The sequence below is a fragment of the Cyprinodon variegatus genome, unplaced genomic scaffold (genome assembly GCF_000732505.1).
Source record: "Cyprinodon variegatus isolate N-32 unplaced genomic scaffold, C_variegatus-1.0 Scaffold197, whole genome shotgun sequence".
Classification (NCBI taxonomy): domain Eukaryota; kingdom Metazoa; phylum Chordata; class Actinopteri; order Cyprinodontiformes; family Cyprinodontidae; genus Cyprinodon; species Cyprinodon variegatus.
The window spans coordinates 1,054,325-1,079,024 of NW_015150650.1; the positions used below are offsets into that span (position 1 = coordinate 1,054,325).

General features: G+C 39.7%; 1 protein-coding gene across 8 annotated transcripts in view; it reads left to right on the forward strand.

Annotated features, from left to right (window-relative positions):
• LOC107087863 (autism susceptibility gene 2 protein-like) overlaps nucleotides 1-24,700 on the forward strand; it is a 445,596-nt gene that overhangs the window by 311,647 nt on the left and 109,249 nt on the right. For all 8 annotated transcript variants that reach the window (XM_015379664.1, XM_015379659.1, XM_015379665.1 and 5 more), the window contains one exon: nucleotides 4,865-4,894. In XM_015379664.1, coding sequence (XP_015235150.1) covers nucleotides 4,865-4,894 — 30 coding nt within the window. The remainder of the gene's footprint in view (nucleotides 1-4,864; nucleotides 4,895-24,700) is intronic.

Consider the following 24,700-nt stretch of genomic DNA (forward strand, 5'->3'; position numbering starts at 1 on the left):
GACGCCATATACAGTAAATGACTGCTTAGTCTCTGCATCTACCGTCACAATTCTGTGCTTTCGTTGTTCTCCAAGCTTTGACTCGACTAAGTGAAATAGCCCAACAGAGCAATCACCCACAGAACTGACAAAATTGCTGGAACATTACATCCATCCACACGTCCCTTCATCTCTGTAGCATCCCTCCCCTGCCTGTTTTTAGTGTTTAGCTCCGGCGTTCCACCTGCCTTTCTGTCCCCCCGCTGTGCTGTGCTGCGTCTCTGTCTCTGTCTGAGCTAGTATTCCCCTCTACGCTCTGCTCAGTGCATGCTTCTTGTAAAAGGATAAGCACCACGCTGTGCTCTTTTGATATTATTTTTCCTCCTAGCCTTTCCAGCCTTACGAGGCCTCATCTCTAGTGTCATGGCCACTGCTGTAACAACAAGGAAAAGCGTGTACCTGGGGAATAGACAGAGCCAGTTGTTCATCTCCATCACCTATGGTTTATACCCCTCCTTTGTAATAGAGTGGAGCCCATAACCGCTGTGAGATGGAAGCCATCCTTTTAGCTGCATGCCAAGAATACATTTCAGCTGATTTCCTGAGGATAAAGTGTTGTATGAGATTTGATCCATTCTCCTTTTAACACTGCTACATTTTCTTTATCTATATATCAAGAATAAATGGAGATTATGTAGCCTGGTAAACCAGACTAAATGGGAGATGAAAGGTGTAATTTAGTCTGGCCCCAATGAATGAGACATCGGAAGATTGTTGATGAGAACAATCCGTTGTCTTTCAAACCACTGCCTGTGCCTATTGGCCAACGCTCTGACCAATGAGTGCAACTGACTGTGACGTAGTCACAGTTCCGTTTAAACGAAAAACCCAAGTCTAATCCGTCCAAAACTGATTCCAAAACGGAGTCAAAAATAACCATCAGAGCCAGCGGTCCTTCACATGCGACTATGCCGAGAGAAGGCCACTGCAGAGGCGCTGCGGTTAGCCCTGGCTGCCGTTAGCCCTGGCTGCCGTTAGCCTCGGAGCTCCGCTGGTTGCCGCGGACCTCTCAACTTCGGAAATAGTTTTTTTATTACGCATTAAATTGGTAAATAGACCATATAGTGACGCTTTAAACTATAATATTCTCGCCTAAAATGATCTTAAAACGTATTTTATTGAACAACAGTAACAGAAAGAGAACTTTTAACTTTCAATGTAGCGCTCCATTGAAAGCTTCTGCTGCCGCAGTGCATGCTACTGTGTCGTGCAGCTTTGTTGTCACGCCCTCAAAACCCGCCCCCTTTGCATCTAGACGTTCAAAAAACATCTCTGCTTTGCGATTGGCCTGCCAGATTTAGGGCCTGGGGCATTGATCGAGGCTAGACCAACTCGCAGGCAAAAATGATTTTGGCCGCTGGCGGGTGGGGCTAGTTTACTAGGCTAGAGATAATGCCGTTTTGTGTATAAAACTAGATTGGTCCCAATTTAGATTGTTATTTATTTGTCTCTATGTGTTATTTTTTATACAAAAATAGGCATAATTCCACTCAAAACATAAATCTGCAATTGGTCCTTATTGTTTTTATTAAGTTGGAGAAAAAGCTTCAAAAAACTCCAAGCAAACAAGAACACGTTTTTTTAAGAGGGGATTTTAAAGATAGTAAGTCACCATAACCAACATTCAACATGTCTGTTGAAATATATTATATATTAAACCTATTCTGTGGTAACTCTGGTTATATGTTAACAAAACAGCAACTGATATTAGAAGAACTTAAAAATTGTGTGTATTAAAAGAGAGCCCTGGCCTTTTCTGAGTGATAATGCTTCAGTCAGTAGCCCTACAATCTTTCCAAGAGGCTGAGTAGCATTGTTGGTTTCTTATTGAATCCTTCCAGCAGCGTGGACTCCTGCTGCTTTAAGAACAGTAGGAGGAAGCCTCCTTGCATGGTTCCCCACACATACATGCTGTCATTATCTCGTGCTGAAAGATGCTGGCCACTGAGTCCTTGCTCTGATTACTCTCGTTACCTAATTGTATATTTGGACCCACCACGCTCAACAAAGGGCTGCTGTGTCTCCATTCACCCGGTACCTTCCTCTTTGTCTTCAGCTCTGACAGGGAGTCAAACAAAACAAAAAGGCTTCACTTAAAGACGTTGTTGCAGAGTTTTAATTGACAGATTGGAGACAGATTTACACTTCAGCTGTTCTGACCCTTTATGCGTCCCGCTGTGAGCTCCAGTGGGACTGTCCTACGGTTTGACCGTCCCTGTTTGTTTCTGATTATTCTGAAGATGCTTTGCTAATGTTACTAGCTGATGTCACTACGCGATCTGCATAATTTGTGCAAGCAGACATTCAACAAGGTTCAGATAAATAATATAACTAAAGTACTGAAAATACCTACTTGTAAAACTACCATAAAAGGCTAAACTACATCTTATAAAAATAATTTAAAGACTTTGTCTGAGAGAAGCAGACATGTTTTATGTCCAGTTAAATTGCTCCTGGACCCCAGTCAGCCTAGGCAGATGGCCGCTCACACTGTGCCTGGATCTGCTGGAAGTTTCTTCCTGTTAAAACTGAGTTTTTCCTCTCCACTGTCGCTAACAGCATGCTTAGTGTGAGGGATTGCCTTTGAGTCAATGAGTCGATACAATCAGCTGGTTTTCCTTAGATAGAAAACTTTTAACCAATCTAACTGTATCATCTGGTTGAACTGTAAAGTGCATTGAGATGACATGTGTTGTGAATTGGCGCCATATAAATAAATGTAATTTAATTTAATGGAAATTGCTTATCTGATGTCATTATTGGACATGCTCAGAGCTGCCCGACAAAACAACATTTATCTGCATTTTCGTTGTCTTTCTTTAGATTCTAAACTATATAACATAAAAGTACGATGAATGGCAAACATAAAACTCAAAATTACTACATTCATGTAAAAATCCAAAGCCAAGAAAGTTAACTGCCAGAAGTAAAGTGGGATGCTATGTCTGGGACAGAACCGGCACAGACGAGTGATAAAACAGAATGGATTAATCTATTCTTTTAGAAAATAAATTCAGTAGCTTATTATAACTAGTGAGAGAATAAATTAATTTGGGTCTTTTTCATAAAGTACAATCCATGGCGACCTGGATGTATTTCTGATTGCTCAGATGATCTACCGGTATGGATCTGGTAGTGACAGCCGCAACTAGTGAACAAACAGTACTGTCTCAAGAGGCGGGATTTCCTTAGAAGGAGCCAATCACAGGCGGGGTTTGGTTACGCCCTCAAAGTTACAATAGTTGACAGAAGGAAGAGAAGGAGGCAGTAGAGAATCTAGAGCAGCGGTCCCCAACCACCCGGCTGCGGACCAGTACCGGTCCGTCGGTCATTTGGTACCGGGCCGCACAGAAAAAAGTATATATATATATATATAAAAGAGTCTGAGTGATGATTTATTTTGAAAAATATAAAAAATTGCGGTATTCTCTCTCAATTACATCAGTCGGTGCATCTGTGCCTCTTGACACAGGTTAATTCAGTTCATGACTCATCCTATCTATAACATCCTATCTTTGTGAAGCGGGATTTTCTCCGGTTACAGCGACCAAAACAAAGCTACGGAGCAGACTGGATATCAGGAGCACACTTTGTGTGTCATTGTCTCCGATTACGACTAGATGGGACCGGGTTGTTGTTTTATTTTTATGCTGTTTGTATTTGATTTTATGCCAGTCGTATCATTTTACTTAATCGTATCCCCCCACCCCGGCCGGTCCGTGAAAATATTGTCTGACATATAGCAGTCCGTGGTGCAAAAAAAGGTTGGGGACCGCTGGTCTAGAGAGCACCCACCCTACTGTACGATCAAACATACACATGTAGATTAGTTTATGCATGCGTTTTAGATAAACCTGCTCATTTCAGTGTTTATTACTTTTGGCAGAATTCCGACTTCATAACCATCTCCTTTAGAAAGAGTCACGACTGATAGAAATAGAAATACTGGATTAAAATATTTAGCACATTGCATTTAGCATTTATTGTTGTTAAGGTTACCTTAATTCACACCCTTCTTTAGACTTAGGTGTTACTTATAGTGTTGGTGTGAGTTATTTTATGCTCCTATTCACTGAAATGAGTAATTCCGTTCTGTGAAAATAACTGTGATGAAAATTAGTATTCTCATTATGTGCTTTTCTGCAACACTGTCTTAGATTTCCCTTTGTCCTCTCAAGACATCTGAGCCTTATCCATACATTCTCTAAAGGCGAAATGACATGAGATTTTTTCTCCATTGAAGACAAACCACTTCAGGTCTTCAGTGAATAGAGAGTGATTTGGCCTTCTGCCACAGCAGACAACACACATATCAGGAAAAAAAAAGCTTCCTTTCTTGTTTTTCAGTTCGTTTATCCTTGTAAAGGTCTGACATAGAAATTAAAGACGGGCTTGTCACAAGGCAGATTTGGAATACCACACTTAATAGGCGGCGTGCTGGAGAATTCAAAGAACCTGCGTCCTTGAGATACTATCGTCCAATTTTTGAAACACACTTAAAGGGCTAAATGAGGTGCTGCAGCTGAATGTTGAAATACTGAACAGGTTTTTTTTTCATAATAGAACATCTTTTGCAAACTTGCAGCATTGAATTTATAACAAAAACACCAGAATGGTTTTCTGTCTGTTTGGAAGACTAGAGGGGGGGGGAGTCTCTTTGACTTGCAGACTCTTCTTTCTGTCTTCATCTTGCACTGTTTGCTCTGAGAGCTGACAGTGAATAAAAGGTGGCACACAAAAATAACATCTGCAATGATTATGCTTCGTGGGGGAGCCGAATGAATAATTCCTAACATTCCCCTTGTTTGTCTGTTTTCTGTTACAGTGTGACAGCGAAAGTGACATTGACGACAAGGTAAGGCTGCTTTTCCTGTGTTTATTCACACACCACATGAAGTGACTGGGAGTTGTGAATAACAAAATTAAAGCTCCCGTCTAGAGAGAGGAGGTAGTCTGAAGGTGTTGTTGGGTGAGAAAAAGAACCGCAAAGAGCTCCAGCCTTTGTCAACTACTTTTTTTCATGTTGCAGGGGGAGCGGGGGAATAAATAAAGAAGTGAAACAAATCTTAAAATGAAAAAGATTTCATGTTGTTGACTAAAACACTTTATTTTTTGTCATTTGTACATTCCTGAAAGCACCGTATTATCATTAGCCACATCATTAAATCTCTATTAAACTTTTTGCTTGACATTTATTGCTTAGACACAAAGAAAATGTTGTTGGCAGTGATGGCATCTTCAGTTTGTCCTTTGAAAATATATATATTTAGAGCCATTTCTCAATATGTGTACGTTCTCATGTGCTCGTGAAACATCATCAGCCTCAGCCCTAAATCTGATCCATTTCACAAGAATAAGTAGGCCGAGAACGGACAAAGTCCCTGGAGGTTGTTTTCGCCCCTCCGTCTTTACCCAGCATGCATCAGAGCAGATTTGTCCGTTCTTGGGATTGACAGCTGTCCCAGCATGCACTGCGGCAGCAGCAGCTTCCATTTGAGTGCTAACAAAGCTCAGAGTATCAAGTTAAAAGTGTTATGTTTTAAGATGGTTTGAGGCGAGAACATTATACTTCTAAGTGTCACTATATGGCCCATTTACTAATTAAGTGCGTAATTTAAAGAAAAGTTCAGATTTTTAGAGAACCATGGCAACCAGAGGAGCTCCGAGGCTAACTGCAGTCAGGGCTAAACTAAGCCCGTCTGCAGCAGCCCTCTCGTCTTTGTTTTATTTTGCAAAATGTTCATTTGATTTGTGTTTATCTGACTGTATTAATCATTATTCCCCCACGAGTCCATACTCGCCTGTGTTTTTGTCAAGAACATACTTGGCAAAAACACGAGTCCAAAGTCGCATTCTTGTAAATTGAGAAACAGCTTAGAAATTGCTTTAACTAATTTAGCTAATTTACTTTTTGTATGCTTAATACAGGGTTTCCACAGGTGATTAAAAATCATTAAAAGTCATTAAATAATTATTGTTTAAATTAAGGCCTTAATTGGCATCAAAATTCATGAAATGTGTTTATTGTGGCATTTAAAATGCTTTATTTAAAAAAAATGTTGAAAAAGGTCGTGACCCTACAGAGAGACTGTGCAAAGGTGTCCGGTCAACCTGGTGATAGGAGAAGCCTGGCTCAGTGGGGTTGGATAAAGTTTTACTGCAGGGTCACTATTAATTACAGAAATGGTGATTTTGTCAAACCTAAATAATTCTCTACAGTAGATTTTCTCTCCACTGAATAAACATAGTCAAGGTTAAGGTTGAACTCTTCAGTATTTTGTAGAAAAAGTTTTTAATTAAAAGCTGTTAGATATATTAACCAGCGGCGCCGACAAATCCGTCTCAAGTTTGAGCATTTATTATTTAACTTTAACATTTCTGAGTTATGTATAAAGAAGAAAAAAGTTTTTTTCCTGCAGCGAGAAAGTTAACCCTTTGATAATTCCTTACCAGGGCTGTGTCGGTTTGTCGCTGACTTAAAAGCACTTGGCTGATAGCAACCACCTGTTTACAAGATGAAACACCTTTGGGGAATTTTACAAATCCTAATTCTTGCACAGTTTAGCAATTACCCTCTGGTAAATGAAAAAGATAGCATGCCTAATCTTCTGTAAGCATAGCGTTCAGTTCTGTGGAAACGTCTGCAACTCTCCTTATAAATAATACATTGATAGCAGGCATAATTTGCATTAACTGTTGCCTGGCAAGTCAATAGGCTTTTATCTCTTTACTGAAGCGAAAAGGAGCGAAAGGCACTCGCTTGTTGATGCGTCAAGGAAAAAATATAACTAGCTTGTCAGTTTCCATACCGCTCCTTGACATGGGTGCAGGGGGTAAAACTGGAGTGTTCCCAATACACGGTTTAGTTTTCATAGTAAACCCTGTGTCAGATTGAGGAATATGATTCTGAGGTAGAGAAACAAGCTGTGTTTGAGGAGTCTTGATTATTTATTTTTCTTTTTGGGATGGGGTCTTTTGTTTTTGCTGTGACTTACAGGAAGAAAAGCTTGTACCAATTGTAATGTTCTACTTAGGCTGAAGCTTTTATCTAATTGTTGCCTTTACCACTCAGATAGATTTTCTGGATGATCAGACTGGCAACATTACTAAAAGTGCTAAAAATCTTCAGATTTTGTCAAATTTGAATTTGTATGTAGGATTTTATGAGACTGACACAAAGTAATGCAGTAATTTAGAAGTGTGACAAAAACCTCCACAAATATACAAATGTACCTTTAAATACATTAATATTCAGTACCGTTTACTCTGATAGCCCTTAATAGTTCAAATCAATTGTTTTCTGAAGACACCTAATTAGTAAATCTGTATGAGGGTAAACAGCTTCATTCAGAACCAAGAACATAGCAGACAATTTTGAAAATCTCATAGTGCAATGTTCAATCAGTCATTGTAAAGTAAAGTAGGGGAAATTGCTGAAAAAACACAACAAGAAGTCCCGTTTACCACAGTTCATTTGGGGGACACAGACAAACATGTGCGATGAATCAGAACAACATATTCTCATTATCAGTTCTTATGAAATCCTACGAAAAGTTATGCACAGTATTTCGTACGTTTTGGACGTTTTTCCTCGAAAAAACAGATCAGTGTGCATACACAGCCAGACAGACGAAAAAAGCAGATCCGCGGAAGGACGTAAAACTGGGAAAAACAGTGCAATAATCACTTCTTTATGTCTCTCACTAGGTTGCTTGCTGTTTTGTATCTTAGGGTTAGGGTTAGGGTCAGGGTTAGGGTTAATTGTATGTTAAATTCTATGTTATTGAATGGTGCGTAAGATGCGCATGCGCAAGGATATCTTGTCTCGAGGCAAGACGTAAAAATACGACGAAATACTACGAAAAAAACATCCAAAACGTACGAAATTACGGTGCATAACTTTTCGTACGATTTCGTACGAACTGATAATGAGAATACACTGATCAGAACTGTATTATTTTCATCTATATTCAGTATTTGGTTGAAAACTAAGACCACACCAGACTCTTAACACACCATACCACCATAAGCCGGGCATACACTGTGCGATATTTTCAATTGCTGCATGCAGCTACAGCTCACACTGTACGATAAAAACAAAGGGTTTAAAAGTCCACAGCTCACAATGTATGTTTCTCACACTGTGTGACCCGATGCTCTGATGCAATTAACCTGCTCACTCTGTACATCTAAAAACCACGTCGGACTCTGCAGTGAGACTCGTCTATCTGGAAGCCAAGTAGTAGAAGAGGAATATGAAGCTCAGTAGAGTGAAATGCGCTGCCTTGCCAATTTGAGCAATTTTGTGCTGAAAGGCCTGAAAAGAAAAGGTGACGACGTATTTGGTCAAATACGTGGCTGAGCAAACGTGGCTACTACTGTCGGTCAATTTTATAGAAAGAACTCCATTTCACCTGCAACCCGCCATGCTTCTGTGTTTTCATTTGAGAGGAAGAAGAAGAATCCTTGTTTGCGCATGCCCACTGAGCGATTTGGCCATGACCACCTTACAACGGCCGACTGAATTTCAAACATGTCTGATTTTCTCCTGACCTCATGATTCCTGATCAGGAAGTGGTCATGAGAGTACTAATCACCCCTCGTTACTCCCTATACACTACATGATGCACATTAATGCTGAAAGTTGGCCCGATCGAAAAAAATTCTTGCACAAATGGAAAATCGGCCCGAAAAGGGATAAAAATTGTACAGTTTATGCCCGGCTATAGTGGTAGCAGCCTCATACCTGGTAAAAGCTGGTAAAAGAACCTTAAAAAGAATGATCCATCTAAATAAACCAGTTAGAGGCTTTGTGATACGAAAAACCAGAGGAAGCTACCATCCATGGAGGCAGCCTTTTCACCATAGAGCCAAGGCTACAGCAGAGAGGTTTAGAATGGCCTAGTCAAAGTTCAGAGTTACTTGCAACTAGGATCAGTGGCAACACTGGGAGAAAAACAAGTACTCTCCCTGGTTATACAATCTGTCTCTGTATTATGAAATTTAGGCAGGATCGGGATGAGTCGGCAATAAAGATGTCACACACAGAACACACAAACTCTTTCTGCTAGAATTAAAATGTGATGTTTTATTCCGCCACAGAAAACAGCAAAGCAAGCACATCAATCAAGGCACGGTGCTGAATACAAACTATATTGTCTCAATACAATTTATATTTTCCCCTACGTGACACAAGGATCGGAGGGCCGGTCGATCCCGGCAGGGCAGCAACCCGCGCAGCTAGGCGTCCATATGCAACCCTAGCAGACCCTTCCAGTGCCAACTGCCATCCGTCATTGATGCCAAACTTCAAAGGAAAATCTCTCACCCAATCAGGAAAAGTGATCGCCCCCTCTCACACCTGGAGCGCATGATTACAGAAACCAAAATATGTTTCGGGCCCGAACCCACCCAGGGCTCGTGGAAAGCCGAAACCAAAAACAAATTACATCATGGTCAGCATGGTCTGAGCATGGCACAGAGAGCTCGTGAGTACAAAAAGAAATTATATCATGCTCTCAAGGAAACAGAAACTTAGATAATGAGAGTGCTTAGGTAATAAGAGTGCTTCATTTGTAATACAAAACTTGTATGATTGTAAAAGAACATAAAATATAAAAACCATATATATCAGTCTCCCACTTTCATTATCCATATTTGCATTTACACGAGAAACTGGGCCTTTCTTTAGTGAAAATAGCCAAAATATTGGGGGTGCACGTACAGGCATTGAGAATAAGGGTTCATAATTAATTTGAAGTTTGGTCCATGGCAGAGAAGAGCGAATACAGGCTCTGTATAATTATGGGGAAAATGTAATATTCTGTCCATCCATGCTTTGTTTCATCCACCTAGCCATCTTTGCCACATTTGTCTTTGCTGAGCTTTAACATTTTTTTCAAAATAGATTTAGATGATTACAAGCTCTGGAAATTAATGTCCGGAAACTATGAAATTATGGAGGAACTCTGGCACTCACCAGAATAAAAATTTAGATAACAACCATAGCAGGGATGACCTTTTTATTCCTCGGAAACACACCTCCAGCTAATCAGGGTGATGAGAACTGTGAAGCAACCATATCAAATTACTGAGCAAATGAGGATGAGCAAAAGATAATTTGACAACCCATCACCAAATTCAGGTTCAAAAAAAGCAAAGAAAGAAATTTGCTTTCATAAGGAGAAAGACAAACACTGTCATTTGTAATTGCCTTCTTGGGAGATATCTTGACAGTGATCATTTTCTGCAACCTTTTACTGAAGCAGGTGTCAGCTCTTCCATATCTAACCAATGAAAAAGAAAAGACTCCTTTCATATCAGATTAGCAGCCACCTGAACACCCACATTGTCAGGATTTCATGGATTAACTTCATTAAAATTTGGCTTCCAGGTGTTCCTCTGGGGTGCAATCAGTTACAGTGTATTTGAATAACAGCCACAGGTTGCTACAGCAAAGACATTCTGAATGGCTGCCTGTTGAGAAACTTGCAGGTATCAAGCTACTCTTCACAAAACTTGCAACGATGTGTTTCCTGCATGAATTAGACATCTGTAGTCACTTCCTCCAGCATGGCTTTTCTACCCATGGTAAAAGTCTTGAATGAATGAACACTAACTCTAGATTTAAAGTTATTGTGGAGAATTCTTGTGAATCTTTTTAAAAAGACCTGCCCTCTCCACTTAAAAAAATGCACATGCACAACCCTGTACAGCGAGAGCATGCACATGCCCATTTCCCCTAGTGCACTCTCTGTTTAAAAGTTGCTGTTCTCATAGCTCATACAAGCTTAGTGTTTCCGAACGTCCGCCCTAACCCCTAAATCCCTTAATCACTATAAAGAGCAGGGACCATATATTGGACTTTATAGCAAATTAATTGACTGTTTGGACAGATGATCACTGCTTTTTGCCCCGTCGGTCATGTCAACCTCCTCCACTTCCGGTGCCTGCGCCATCTTTGTTACTAGTCGCCGCTGTAGGCTAGCGACATTCTATGGCGACAGCGGGCCGCTGTGACAGCAAATCCCATAATACTTTGCGAAGAGAACTCTCTATGCAAAGCATTCTGGGATATATCTGCCTCTTCTGAGGCCTCTCTTTTCTTCTCATACACTTCGTAGACAATTTTTCTCTTTTGACCCTCGGCCATTACCAAAGAACCGTTGTGAGAAAGGTGAGCTTCAATGACTGTCTGAAACCGTAGATCACCACGCATACTCGCCTGAAGGTGCGCATGTGCGGAAAAAGATGGCTACCTGGACGAGCTCGTAGGATGGCCTTACGTAAACATATAACCAGAATGATTGACAATTAGGAGGACCACTTATTTAGATGATCCACCCGAAAATAAAGGATTGTCCTCTATACCTATAAGTCATATTCTTTAAAGAAACTCTGTAATCTGATCTACCAAAGGGTGAACATATACGATGCATTCAAGTGTCAGTATCTATGCTGTTTAAACTCTCACTGTTTGTTAAAACACTTTTTCATTCAGTTTGCCCCCAGGTCAAAACATTAAGAAAAATAATTTAAACGTCCAACTAATTGCTTACTCATCCTGTAATGAGTAAGCAATGTGTTGAGTCTTTCATAAGAAAGGAAAGGTTGTTAATGACATGTGAAACGAAAAAGTGAATTAATCTGTCTTAAGATAATACCCATAATGGTATAACAATGCATTTGGGATGATGTAGTTTACTGGTTAGTTGTACTGTTGTTTCTTTTTTGTTTGAGTTTGTTCTTCACACTGTTTGAAGAAAACCCCTGAGTCGCTGTTAGCACTGTTAGTGTATGTTATCATTAAACCTGTGATCTTTTTATAAAATATTTTGTAGCTCTAATAGGCCTGAGTCTGGTCTAATGGCTCTAGGATTATCAGAGAGCAGCTGAAATAGCAGCCATTACATTTTATGATGTTTAAAGCTAAATACTAAGTTTATTGAACCAAAGATTTTTTTTCTGTATTTTTTTATTCTTCTATATCTGTTTGAAAAGAGCTACTTCAAAATGTTACCAGACAAATGATCAGTTATATTAAAAAAATCCAGTCATGCTAACATTAGTCACAGCCGTTGAAAAAGGTGAATTCTTTAAGACTTTAGTTGGACTTCTTTGGTTTATTATAAGCACATTTTAAGTAACACATTGTCAGAGGATGGTATTCTTACTTTGAACAAGCTTGTGTTTGAGACAAAATATGTGTATTATCTGGAAAAAAGAGGGAAGAGACTGCTTAATTGTTTAACGCCAATGAAATATTATTTATTATTTTATGACAGAGCATTTACCTTGATAAAGTATTAGATCCTATTTTTAAAAATGCTTTTTTCCTAAAGGGATATCAGGATCAAAAACATAGTTCTGATAGTGTCTAAATTTTGTTTATATATCTAACAGTGTATGATCCCATCATGGAGTTGAAGATCAACAAAATGTGCCCTTTTTTGTGTGTATAATACAGGATATACTTTATTTCAATGGCTTTAGCTAGATGAGGAATACGAATGGAAATAGCTCTGTGTCTGTCTATTCTGCTTTACACTGATGATAAGCAGCAGATGAATTTATTAGATCATACTTCTATGAACTTTCTTTATCTATGCTTCTGTTTTCCAAATGTAGAAAGAGACCATCCAAATTTCTTACTGTTTGCAATAAAAAAAAAACATCAGCTTTTATTTGAGAGTTATGAAATACCTTCTCCTTCTTATCTTCTCTCAGTCGAGGATATAGAATAACTCTTAAGGAATGTCATCCTATCCTTATGAGGTCCATTTATCTGTCTGGACCTGGCTTCTCCACTGCCTTCAGTTATTTCAGCTGATCCAAAATTCTATTATATGCCTGTCTGTGTATAAAATGGCAGAACCACTGCAGTATCACCATCACCATAGCAAAGAACACCCTGGTTGGCTAATTCCATTTAGTCCCATTTACTGTCCGTCTCTAAAAGACTCTTTGAGACCCATCATCTCATCATTTCTATGGTTCTTTAATGCTGTAGCACTGATATAGTCATTTATGGAGGCTGCTCCCTGCTCCTGTTAGACGTTAGAGGAAGTTTGTCAGAGCCAAAAGGAAGCAGTTAGAGTGAAAACACAGTGGCTAGTTTATAAAGACACTATGTCTGACACAGGTTTTCTTTAATAGGAGGATAAATTATAAATGGGACATTCAGCACTTTGGGTGACTAGATGTTGCTGCACTTGATGTAGAGAACTTATGGACACCCACACCTACATAATCAAACACAGCACCTAAGTGGTGACACATTTTCCTACTAATATCACATGAGACAGTACGAATCCCTTGTTGAGATTTGCCTATATTACATAAACTAAAGTAAACTTCAGTGTTTTAACCTTGAAAAAGCCCCAGCACTGATTTCTGTCAACAGTTCCTCTGCCTAATTTACATGATAGCGTCAAAGTAGTTTTACCTACAGGGTCATCGTGGGTCTCCCATAGAGACCCAGGAGAAACCCAAAGATGTTTCCGACCGGGTAAGGTCATACTACATTTTGGTTAGGGTAAACGAAAGGAAAGGGACAACACTTCCCACATACTCATTGCAGAAATATGGGCTGAGTCCTTTTTAATATTTCCGTTCTGGGTGCTGCTGTGGCGTGAATAATAAATAAATAACAGAATCAAGGCCACTACAGCCTAAAAAATTATCTTTATATTTCCCTTTTTTCATAAAACACTTTATAGATGCTTTGAGAGTGAGGGGAAAGAAGTAAAATAGTTCAGAATAGTTTTAGTGTGTTTTTGCAAGTATGTTGGCAAAATTGAAATGTTCACAGTGGTTTAACCTCAGAGGGACCCTTAATTTAACCTCTGAAGGCTGCGTCACCTCAGTAAGAATATTAAGAGCTCCCTCATGGTCTGAGAGACAGAAGAAATGTTAAGATGTTTCCAACTACACAAGAACTGAATCGTCCATCTGAGTTTCATTATAGAAGTCTCATATAAATAATAAGTAAAGTGTTATGATGCAGTTATGATGAAAAAAATACAGATCTTTGCTTCTTCTCCTCTTTACTTTTAAAGACATTCTCTCACTCCTCTGTAGCTCTGTTTTAAGACAAGATTTGTTTACAATAAATTAGTTTTCCCTCCTAGAAACCCACCTAGAACCTCTGTTGCTGGGTTAATCCAGCATAGCCTCCTGGTCACATCATATTCTATAATAAACAGGCCACCCACCTGGCAACCTTAACATTACTGATGGTGAAAAGAGATCGCCCTGATGTTTCAACACAAGTGATGATCCTTCCTCATCTCTTTAATGAAATTATATTAAGTGCACCTGGGAAAGAGCTGAGAAAGCAGAATGCCTCGCCACCATCTTTAATCTAAAACCAATTTGCCAGTAATATTCCTTTCCCCCCCAGCTTGGGATTCATCTGGCCTGATTCAAAATGGAGGAGGAACAAGATGAGACCAGAGCTGACTGGTTGCATTCAGCTCCCCACAGGCGCTGTGAAATTAGAACTGACACTGGCAACGCAGGCCTTAATATGGAGATGTCATTTTTCTCTTCTTGTCTTTGTCTCTCTCTTCTCCTCTCTCCCCTTCTCCTGCTTTTGCTCCTCCTTGGTTACATCCTTCCATATGAAGGAGAAAACATCATTTAACACAGCAGATGAAGGATTTTCCCTCTAATTTTGGTATTTTGGTCATTTTGTCCTTTTCATTAAAAGCAGAATTCCAAAAGTTTCTGACAAAACTTCCCCAACAGTGTAAGGCGCATGAAGAGCATGACAGATCTGGTGACAGATATAATCCAGATCTGCTTGAATTACTAAGAAACAACTAATATCACTAAAAGCCACAAGTTAGAACTAGTTGGTTATCAAATAAAGTTGTTTCCTAATACCTTAAGCGTTACTGGGATAGTTACTTCTCTCTTCCATAAAGTTCAGATTTATGGAGTGCACAATACGTCTATCCTGTTAAGCCGGGCATACACTGCGATATTTTCAATCGTCGCATGCAGCTACAGCTCACAATGTGTGGCGAAAATGCAGGGTTTAAAAGTTCACACTGTTACAATCCACTGGACATTGTTTCCAATTTGAAGACGTTTCGCTTCCCATCCAGGAAGCTTTTTAAATTCAAAATGTCAGGAATAGCGTTGAGTTTGAGGTTTTATACAGTAGCCCAACAAAACCTTGTTTTTGTTTGAAAACATGCAAATTGAAACAGACAAAGGCGTTCACCTCTTAGAATTGGGGTCGTTTGGCTTCTTTTGTTAGCCTGCAATGCCCCATACCCGTCTAATTGTCTGAAAGAGGGGTTGTTAAAAGGAATTGTTGGCCTGGCTGAATAGGCAAGGTCCTTCGCTCTTCTGCACAGGTGCTGGGGCTGCGATGATAGCTGGAAAGGATTAACTCAACTGCTGCATTTTAGGTTTTTGAAAGCTAAAACCTGGGTCTGCAATTTTGTTTGCTGGAAGCCCTAAAAAGAAAAAGCGACGACATATTTGGACAAAGACATGGCTGAGTAAAAGTGGCTACTGCGATCTGTCAATTTTACAGAAAGAATGCTATTTCACTTGCATGCTTTTGTGTTTTCGTCTGAGAGGAAGAAGAAGAATCCTTGTTTGCCCGCTGAGCAATTTGCCTCACGGACACCTTACGAAGGCCGACTGAATTTCAAACTTGTTTTGATATTCTCCCAGCCTCATAATTCCTGATCGGGAGGTGGTCGTGAGAGACTTATCGCCCTTCGTTACCCCCTGTACACTACGCCGTGATCGAAAAATTCTCTCATGACTGCAGAATTGGCCTGAAAAGGGCAAAAAAATCGTACAATGTATGCCCGACTTTAACAGACTTCCCAACCTCAGCTGTAGATATATCCATCTCCTCCAGAGCCTACATCCTCTCTTTTCCCGTTGTGTCACTTAAAGTAGAGTAAATTCTTGGTTTTACAGTTCTTTTTGCTCCTTGAGATGATGGATGGAGCATTGTGAAATCCTGTAACCTAATCTTGTGTTAACATCTCTGCAACCTTTCTGCTTTGTTTCTTGGATTTCCGCACCTATTAACAGTTTAAAATATAAAAAGGGTATATCATGTTCCTTCCTTTTTACAATTACAAGCTACTTTGTCACATAAAACAACAATTATTCACGCTAATGTGTGCATCCCGAACTATTTGTTTAAGAAATGTAAATTGAACATACAGGCATGTGATGATGAGGAGGAAGATGTGTGAAAGATGTGTTTGCAGCGTGTGTTTGTGGACAAGCTTGGAGGCAAGTGAGTCTACTGCCATGCTTAGAGGGGAAGACCCATCCCAGTGAATGCTGGGAAGGGTAGGCGTGATGACAGAGAAATACTCTGGGCTTCTGCAGGGCTTGCCAGCAGACAGAGTCAACTAACATCAGCAAAGACAGCTTGTCAGTAGCAATGCATGTCATACGCCAATGCAGGGACAGTCAACATGGCTGCTGCGTCATTGATGTGGCATCCTGTACCCTGGTCCAGATTCTCTTGTAAAGGTTAGATATGATGTTGGCACCGGAAATAAAAATGGAGGGGTTTTGAAACAGAATCACGCTCGCCACTCAGAACAAAGGGAGTGTGAAAACACAACATGGCTTCAACACTGTAATCTTCTTTCACTTACTGCTGTTGCTCTGGGAAGCTGTTTGTTGGGGGGGTTGAGAGTGTTATTAGAACTTCCTTTTGTTCTTTTGAAATACTAAGACAAGCTTTCCTGCACTTTCTTCCAAACACCAGTACTCTACCAGCTCTTTGAGAACATTATTTCGCCACTCAGCCATGTGTAACTGCTTGTGATCATTGCTATTGAGGGAGTTATTGTCGCCTGGATGAGCAGCAGGTTTTGGTGTGCATGTTTTTGTTTTTTGTTTTCTGCACCAGGTAGATCTGTTTTCAGAGATTTTTTTCTTCAAACACCAGTTTCCCACTTGAAAGCCCTGCTTCTGTCATAAAAGTCTTCAGCATTGGCTGACCGTGACACTCGATTGAACAATTTTCTGCTAGAGATCTCTTTAGTTCAATGATACAGCAGTAGAGAAATCATGGTACGCCATATCAAACAAGACAAGCTGGGAATTTTTACACCATTTCTAGACCAAAACTACATTTTACCCAACTGGTTTTACAAATATATTTATATGCATTGCTTTTTAAATATATAATTTTGCATTTATTGAAGTAAATATATTGTTTTACATTTAGCATTAACACATGCATGCATAATAGGGCACATTTGAAGAAAACAACATCCATCATTGAACTAAATTTAAATATCAGGAGGAAAAACGGACTAAAAAATGAAATCTAAAATCACTTTAATATGTATCCCCATGCAGTTTCTTGTTAATGTAAAAAAAGCAACCTAGTGAACCATGTCAGCAACAGAATCACTCCCAAATTCTAAGAAAAAGTTGTGAGTTTTTTTACATAAAATGTCCCTTCTGATGTCATAGGCAGAACAACGTGTTACATAATAGTAACTGTATTGTGTTACTTGCAATCTAACGCAGCATGTTACTAGAACTCGATCCATCAAAGTGACTTTTCATAAGCGCACTATCTATGCCGCCTCTGGGGAAATATTTCTACATCAGGGAAGTGCATCGGTGATACTGATTGGCTGAGAAGCAGCAAAGTGGGCGGGCGTTCCACATGCCACCAAGACGATGGCGCAGAGACATTGACTCAATTACAGCGTTCCTAAATAAACTCATTATTTGAAGTCAAAGGCTAAATGTTTCTGTGATTTCCTCATTGTTTGTATTTTTGAGTTAGATGCATCTCTGATCCAAAGAAGCTCCCCACATCATCTCATCACCGACTGACAGCAGGCTGCCCACCTGTCGCTCTTTATTTTCTGAATAATTCACTTTTTTCTTTAACTGCGTAAATCCTGTTAAATCTTTTGCAAATTTCATGATTGAACCTCTGGATTAATTTAAAGTCCAGATCAAATGAAAATTCTTTGACATTTTAAATTATAAAAAGCTATTGCAAAGTTACCTTGGCTTGTAACTAGTTAATTTGATCGTCTAGTAACTGAGTTACTAACTTTTCTGGAGAAGTAACTAGTAAACATAGCTAGTTACTTTTAAAGAAACATTACCAATCCTAGTAAGAAGTCATAGAGACAGACAAACTAATTTGTGGATATCGAAAAGCAACTGCAGCATGAATGACCAGTCATTACAGCCACTGTTAAGCTTTCAGCTACAATTCAGACACGCTTCCTAGAATGGGTTCATTAAAAACTGGAGTCTTGATTTCTGCTGCAACATTAAAAACATACAACTAGAATATGTTCTTGAGTTCATAGTTGGTAGTTTAAAGTTGTGCAGGGAGATTTTTCTACATGTTAAGACATCAGGTATCGTATTGCATTGTTTAACATGAAGTTTAAACTGACGAGACCCTTCCTACATGCCTGTCCAGTGCTCTAAAAGCCAACATGGGACAACATTCTCTCTTTTTTTTTTAAGTGGCCTCTGTTTGGATAACAATCAAAGCCTTATATACATTTTTCCATGTGAGTAATGCAAGCAAAATCAATTCCATATTGAGTGCAGATGTTCTGCGGTAATATGAAAAGCCACAGAGTTTTTTTTTTTATTGTGTGTAGATGTAAGATTTGAACGTTTCTGATCATGCATAAACACAATGCCTAAGTGAGTTTTTATTCAATAAACATGGCAGGACTGTAATTACTTACACATTTCTTCTGGAAAGAAATTCAAGACAGACTTTTCATGCATTTGGATTTGGCATACTAAAACTCAACGTCTGTCACTGCCTTGGCTCATCTGGTGAAGGCTTCTTAATGCTAGAAGACTTGCTTTTCCTCCACGGCAAATGGCATATGTAATCAAGGACAAATATAGAACTCTCCTGTTTGGTTTTGGAACCTGTGCCATCATGGATCATTTTTCTCTGAAGAAGTGCTGCTTCCCCTTTGGTCAGAAGAATGGTTAAGGAGTCTCAATAAACGTTTGTTAAAAGGAGATCTGTCAGCAGGCTAGTGTACCTGCCAATTTTACAAATCTAATTGTCTTCATACATTTGCTTTAAGTCAAAGGCCCTATTTGAAGCCCTGGACTCTATCTCTGGATGCCAAATGTTTATTTTTAACATTTAGTGAGACTATTTCAGCTTTTAGAAAATTATCATTGACAATTGATCATGAAGGATGTAAGCAGTGGGTCTATCTCCCACCTATTGAGACCATTTTTGTTTTCTGACCACTTGAGGATCTCCAAGTCAGTCTAAACACCCAGATGCCTGTGGTGACTGTCAAACCTCAAATCCTGCCGATCTTAACATCACATGGGCTCTGGAGGAATTTTTTCTGTGGGCAAAAGTGTATGGAAAGAGGAAAGCTGAGAACCCTGGAGAGTACACTGAGCTTTGGCCCCAAACACACACAGTCCAGCTGCCTTCAATTAAAGTAGCCACGGCATAGCCTGATGTGAAAAGCCAGCTTGCTTTGATCTGCAACAGCTTGGGGGAAAAGCACTAGGGCTTCAGGGGATTACTGGAGAAAAATAATTATTGTATACACCATTAAAATTAACAGGGATTTTTTTAAGGTAAGAAGCAGAATGTGGTAAATGTTAATGATGGCTGTCACTTATGTACTTTGCCACTTATTTGCGCTTTTCTCGCTTGGTTTTAACTTTAATTAGCTGAGAACACCTGGCCTCACTAATAAGTGAACTGTGAAACATTCCTGCTGTAATTTCTGTGAACACTGAAGACCATTTCTGATTCAACCAAAGCACAGTGCTGCAACCAGGGATGATATGCTTGTCACTTTCAGCCCGACACATTGAGCAGGAATACCAACTCTTGGATATGTATGAGGCTCTGAGCCTGAAAACTGAGCGTTGAAATTGTTCCCATGCCAAGCACCTCAGATGCAGGCAACATGGGCATCCATTAAATTAATTTGACTTCATTAGTGCAGAGCTGCTAGGAATGGGGGTGCCCACAGAGATGCCAGTGGGTGGGAAGAATGGCGGGGGGAGGTGGGAAGTTGGTGGTTGAGTGGCACCAGCCGCTGCGCTTTGAGGAGAGCGAACACATGGCGCAGACAGGCGGAATATGGCCCTAGTTCTCACACCGGGACGGCTGCCAAGCAAAGGCAACATGCCTCACTGGCTTTAGCAGTGCTTCAATCAACACCCAGTCAGAGTACTAACGCCATGTGCACTACATCGTATCGTTGGGGAGACTGTATGTCACTGAACAGCGTGCAACTCTAGGTGTATACTGTGTCTCAAAATGGGGTGGAAATGCAAATAATGAGACACTGTGGTAACCTTTGTGATGATGTAAATTATAATGTTTGTGTTACATAGTTCATCTTGACCTCATTTTGGACACCACTTTCTTCTCAAGTTTCCTTTGGTCACCTTCTGCAACTCTGTAGGTACACTTTGTGGTGTACACAGCAAAGTATGTAACGTTATGATAAGTTTTAAGAATTATTCAGGTGCACAGTGGATATCAAATTAATGTTTTAATTGGTTTTTATTTATTTACTTTGTGATCTACCCAAACAATATTTATGTTTTTACTTGGGTACTTTGGGTACTGTACCCTGGCCCTGTGAGCTTCAGGGTTTGGATGTGTTTTCCATGCAAGGCCATCCTCTGGCAATGGATCTTAGAGGTTTTTGTTAAAACCTGTCAAAACCACACTTCTAGTTTGGGGTTAAATCCCAAAGTGTCCCAATGACAATAAGGACCATCGCAGAATATTCATGGTTTTCTATTTCTGTTTGGGGCATTAGAGAGCTCCAACTACAATAAGTTTAACCTTTCAGATTGCAGTAACAATTAACCAATTAACTGCACTCTGAAAGCAGTTTCCTATGTTCCTGTGCCTTTAGGTGTGCTGAGATTTTGCATTTATGTTTGGGGCACTTGACATTCTTGAGACTCTCTTGTTTCCTTCATTTTGCTGATACTCCTCATTTCTTTGTTGATGACCTCTTAGTTTGTTTCTGCTTTTCCAAAACCAGAATGTCTAGTTAGATAGTTATCATCTAGATCAACTTACATGCTACTTCCCACTGTTGGCTGTTGGTAGTGACTTCCAGCGGCGGGATGTCACAGAACTTCCTGTACGGTTTTCTAACCACTTGGGTTAAGGCAGGCTCGGACTCGAACGATTTTCGGCTCAGCATTTTTCCATCTACATCTATAAAAAAATGTGAAACACAATACGAATACACGTTGTTGATTAACCGATCTATCTTCAAGCATCACGCGACAACCATCGCCAAGACTTGAATAATGTGGTTTTACTGGCTTTGGTTATTAACACGGACACCACATCAGCAGGGTTGCCAGATGTTACTAACTCACGTTTTCCAGTCCAATCAATTTTCATAAACCGCCTGGATATGCAAAATCTTGCCCAATTTGAACCAAAGTCTATTGATCTCCATAGGCCATAAATCTAAAGAAAAAAGTTTTTTACCTATAGACAGCCATCCTAAACTGCCAGATTGGGACATAAGACGGGAAACGTTAGCCTTTAGATGCAAAAACCCATCATCATGCACTGCAACATACTTTTAAAAAATATTCAAACATAAATTCGCCAAATATAAGAGGAACATCGTAGTTTGGTTTAAAAAGCATTTTAGTTTTATTGTAATTTAGTTTGTTGCAAGGATTTTACAGTTTGAAGAAATAGAAAATTACACAATATGCCAACCGTCACAAGGATTTGCGTGACAAGGAAGGGCTATATATACTGCATGCATCATTTAGGTAGTTCACATTGTATTACTTCTTGAGCTCTTTGAGTTATTTACTGTCACAGCTAGGAGCTTCAACCGGAGAATAAGTGTTAGGGCTGTATGATTTAAGGAGGGCCGGCCCTCACACTGAAATTTGGACCGGCCCAGCGGCAAATGCCCGGTATCACAGATTACCAGTCCGAGCTTGGTTAAGGGTTCTTTGAGTAGTCAGCTGCCAGGACCTTATGTTCTTGATGGACTCAAGGGAAATGTTTCAGTCTCCATCTTCGGTCTTGAATAATGTGGTAGACCCCATCACTACTGTTCTAGTGCTGACTGCTTATCCCATGCTGCTATGATTATTGTATCTGTGTTGTCTTTCAGTCAAGCATTATTTAGTCATCTTGATACCTGTCTATTGTTTAATTTGATGATGAGTCACTGCATGGCCTTTCACTGGTGTATTCTCCCAGTCCTCCCCCAGGACATTGATCTTTGCTGTGTGATCCTGGATGGTGGTTCTTTAGTATGGACCTTTTTTTTTGCTCTGACCTCTCTACAGGTGCTTTCCCTGATAATTGAATAAGTTGTAAAATGAACATGCAAAAGGAGGTCTGACATACTGATGGAACCGGAAGGTAGCCGAAGAGCGCTGAGGTTTCTGCCTGACAACAGCAAACACTTTGATCAGAAGGCCCTGTCTAAAGATCGCTTCCACATCTGCACATGGGGAACGAGCTGTAAACTGCCAAAAAGCATTTTAATGACAGTTGGATTATAAAATGAAAGAGGGCTCCAGATGGCATGCAGTGCAGCGGCTGTGGTTCAGGTCTGGAGGCTGTTTAAACTGCTTTTTTATTGATAAAATATGGGGTGAAAAATTGTGCTAGGCTTATTAGGCATCCCGCTGCGATGTTGCTCAGCTGGCCAAGCTGTTTGATGTGGCCCTTGTCCAAATGTGCCTCTATAAATTTTTTTCTCAGTACTTTTATATCTGGAAGACCTCTGCTTGTTAAATTTATCATGGTTCACCTAAACCCCTAATAAAGTATCTGTCCTTTGAAAGATTGCCTTGTTTTCCCTGTTTTGTTCGATTGGCAGGATAAAAGCAGCACCGCATGGTCTGAAGACGCTAAAGATAGTGGAATCCTATCTAAAACACTCACCACTACCAGCAAACATCACATTTCACATATCACCTGTTCAGGCTTGTCATGATATACTGTACCTTCCTGCTTTATATCAGAACTACATAAAAAGGTGGAAGTTGATGTACTGTGGATTCAACATTAGATAACAAAGATTGATATGATTTAATTCCTGCTTTAATGTGTCTGACATGGGAGGAACAAGCTGGGAATGTTTTTCATTTTACCTCTAAGTTTCAGCCGATGTGTAAAAAGGGTCTTGTGTTTATTTTTGGACAATGTTATTCCTCGAATATTTTAATAACATTTCTCTAAATCAGATTAAATCCATCTGACTTCCCTAATTCAGTATCCTGTGATGCCATCAGTGTAAGTTGCAGTAGCAGGGGCCTTGAGGACAAACCGGTTTGAAACCAAGTTAAATGACAGAAATAGGAGAGGACTTTAATAAGCACCGCCTCTTTTCCAGGAAAGCAGTTATAATTCATTGAAATGTCTCATAAATACTGCATGTAGGAAGCAAATAATCATGAGGCTAAATACTTTTGTCTTTTTTCAATCCTTTGCGTTAACAGTTAGCAGCATAAATAACTGTTTTGTTTTTGTCAGTAAGAATCTTATGATCCCACTGAAATGTGTGCATATATCACAGCTGTAAATGTTTCATCCATTATGTTTGACGAAGCAGGTTTTGTCATAAGGTTTTGCATGAATTATTGAAATAATAATTACACTGGTAAAAATTTGTATTTATATTATTCCTTTCCTTCTTAATATAGTACATTTGAGACTCTTAATCTGGCTCCAAATCACAGCACCTGTACTCTTTGCTTCAACACTCTCACCCTTTGCTTCATGTTAACCTGATTTGCTTGTTTGACTTTTGTCACCTGAAACCTGCTGCCTCCCATCTGTGAAAGGCTGCAACGTTGGCGCTCCTCTGTGTCACCACGGTTTTTAGACCAGGAGACATAAATCCCTTCAGTACAGAAAAGTGTGGCGGCTATGAGGCTATGCTGTCTGAACTGGAATAGACTTCCTCCTACTTTTCATCTGATAGCTGTGATGCTTTCTGATTCTCAAAGCTCCTGGCTTCTTCATATTCCCCATCTTTGCCTTTCAGCCCAGTACCAGCCTCACACCTCTACCTCCGCTCTCTCTCTACCTTAACATGGATCCTAGTATGGAATTGGAAAAAAAGGATCTCTGAGAATTCGCATGTGTTTGAAGTGCAGGACATGTGGGAGAAAGGCTTAAGGGAATGGGGAAAGAGGAACTGGAATAAGAAAGAGGAGAACTCCTTACCCATATAGGTTATCTATTGGGTGCCTGTAGTTGTGGGCGAAGATTTTAGATGTTGCATCGAATCATCAGAACTGTTATTTAACAGGACAAGAACTTTAACAGAGTTTGCTCAGGTAGCCAAACATTGTCCTCATTGGTGTCCTGATGTCCTGCACTCCTCATTCATGAGCTTTTTTTGACTCTGGTAGTTCAAGTGACATACGACTTTGCTTTTCCCCTTGCTGTTTCAGTTATATGTTTTTTTTGTTATCATTCCAAAGTCCTTTAATCAAAGCTCTGCATACGGTCCAGTAGTTCCACACAAAGGTTAAATAAAACACCTGAAGTAATTCATCAAAGTAAGTTGGACCTCCGTCAAAATATTAAAGGCCCTGTGAATCTGTATTATTGTAGAAAGAGCTGCTGTATGTCGTACATTTAAACGTTATTGTAATTCATTTGATC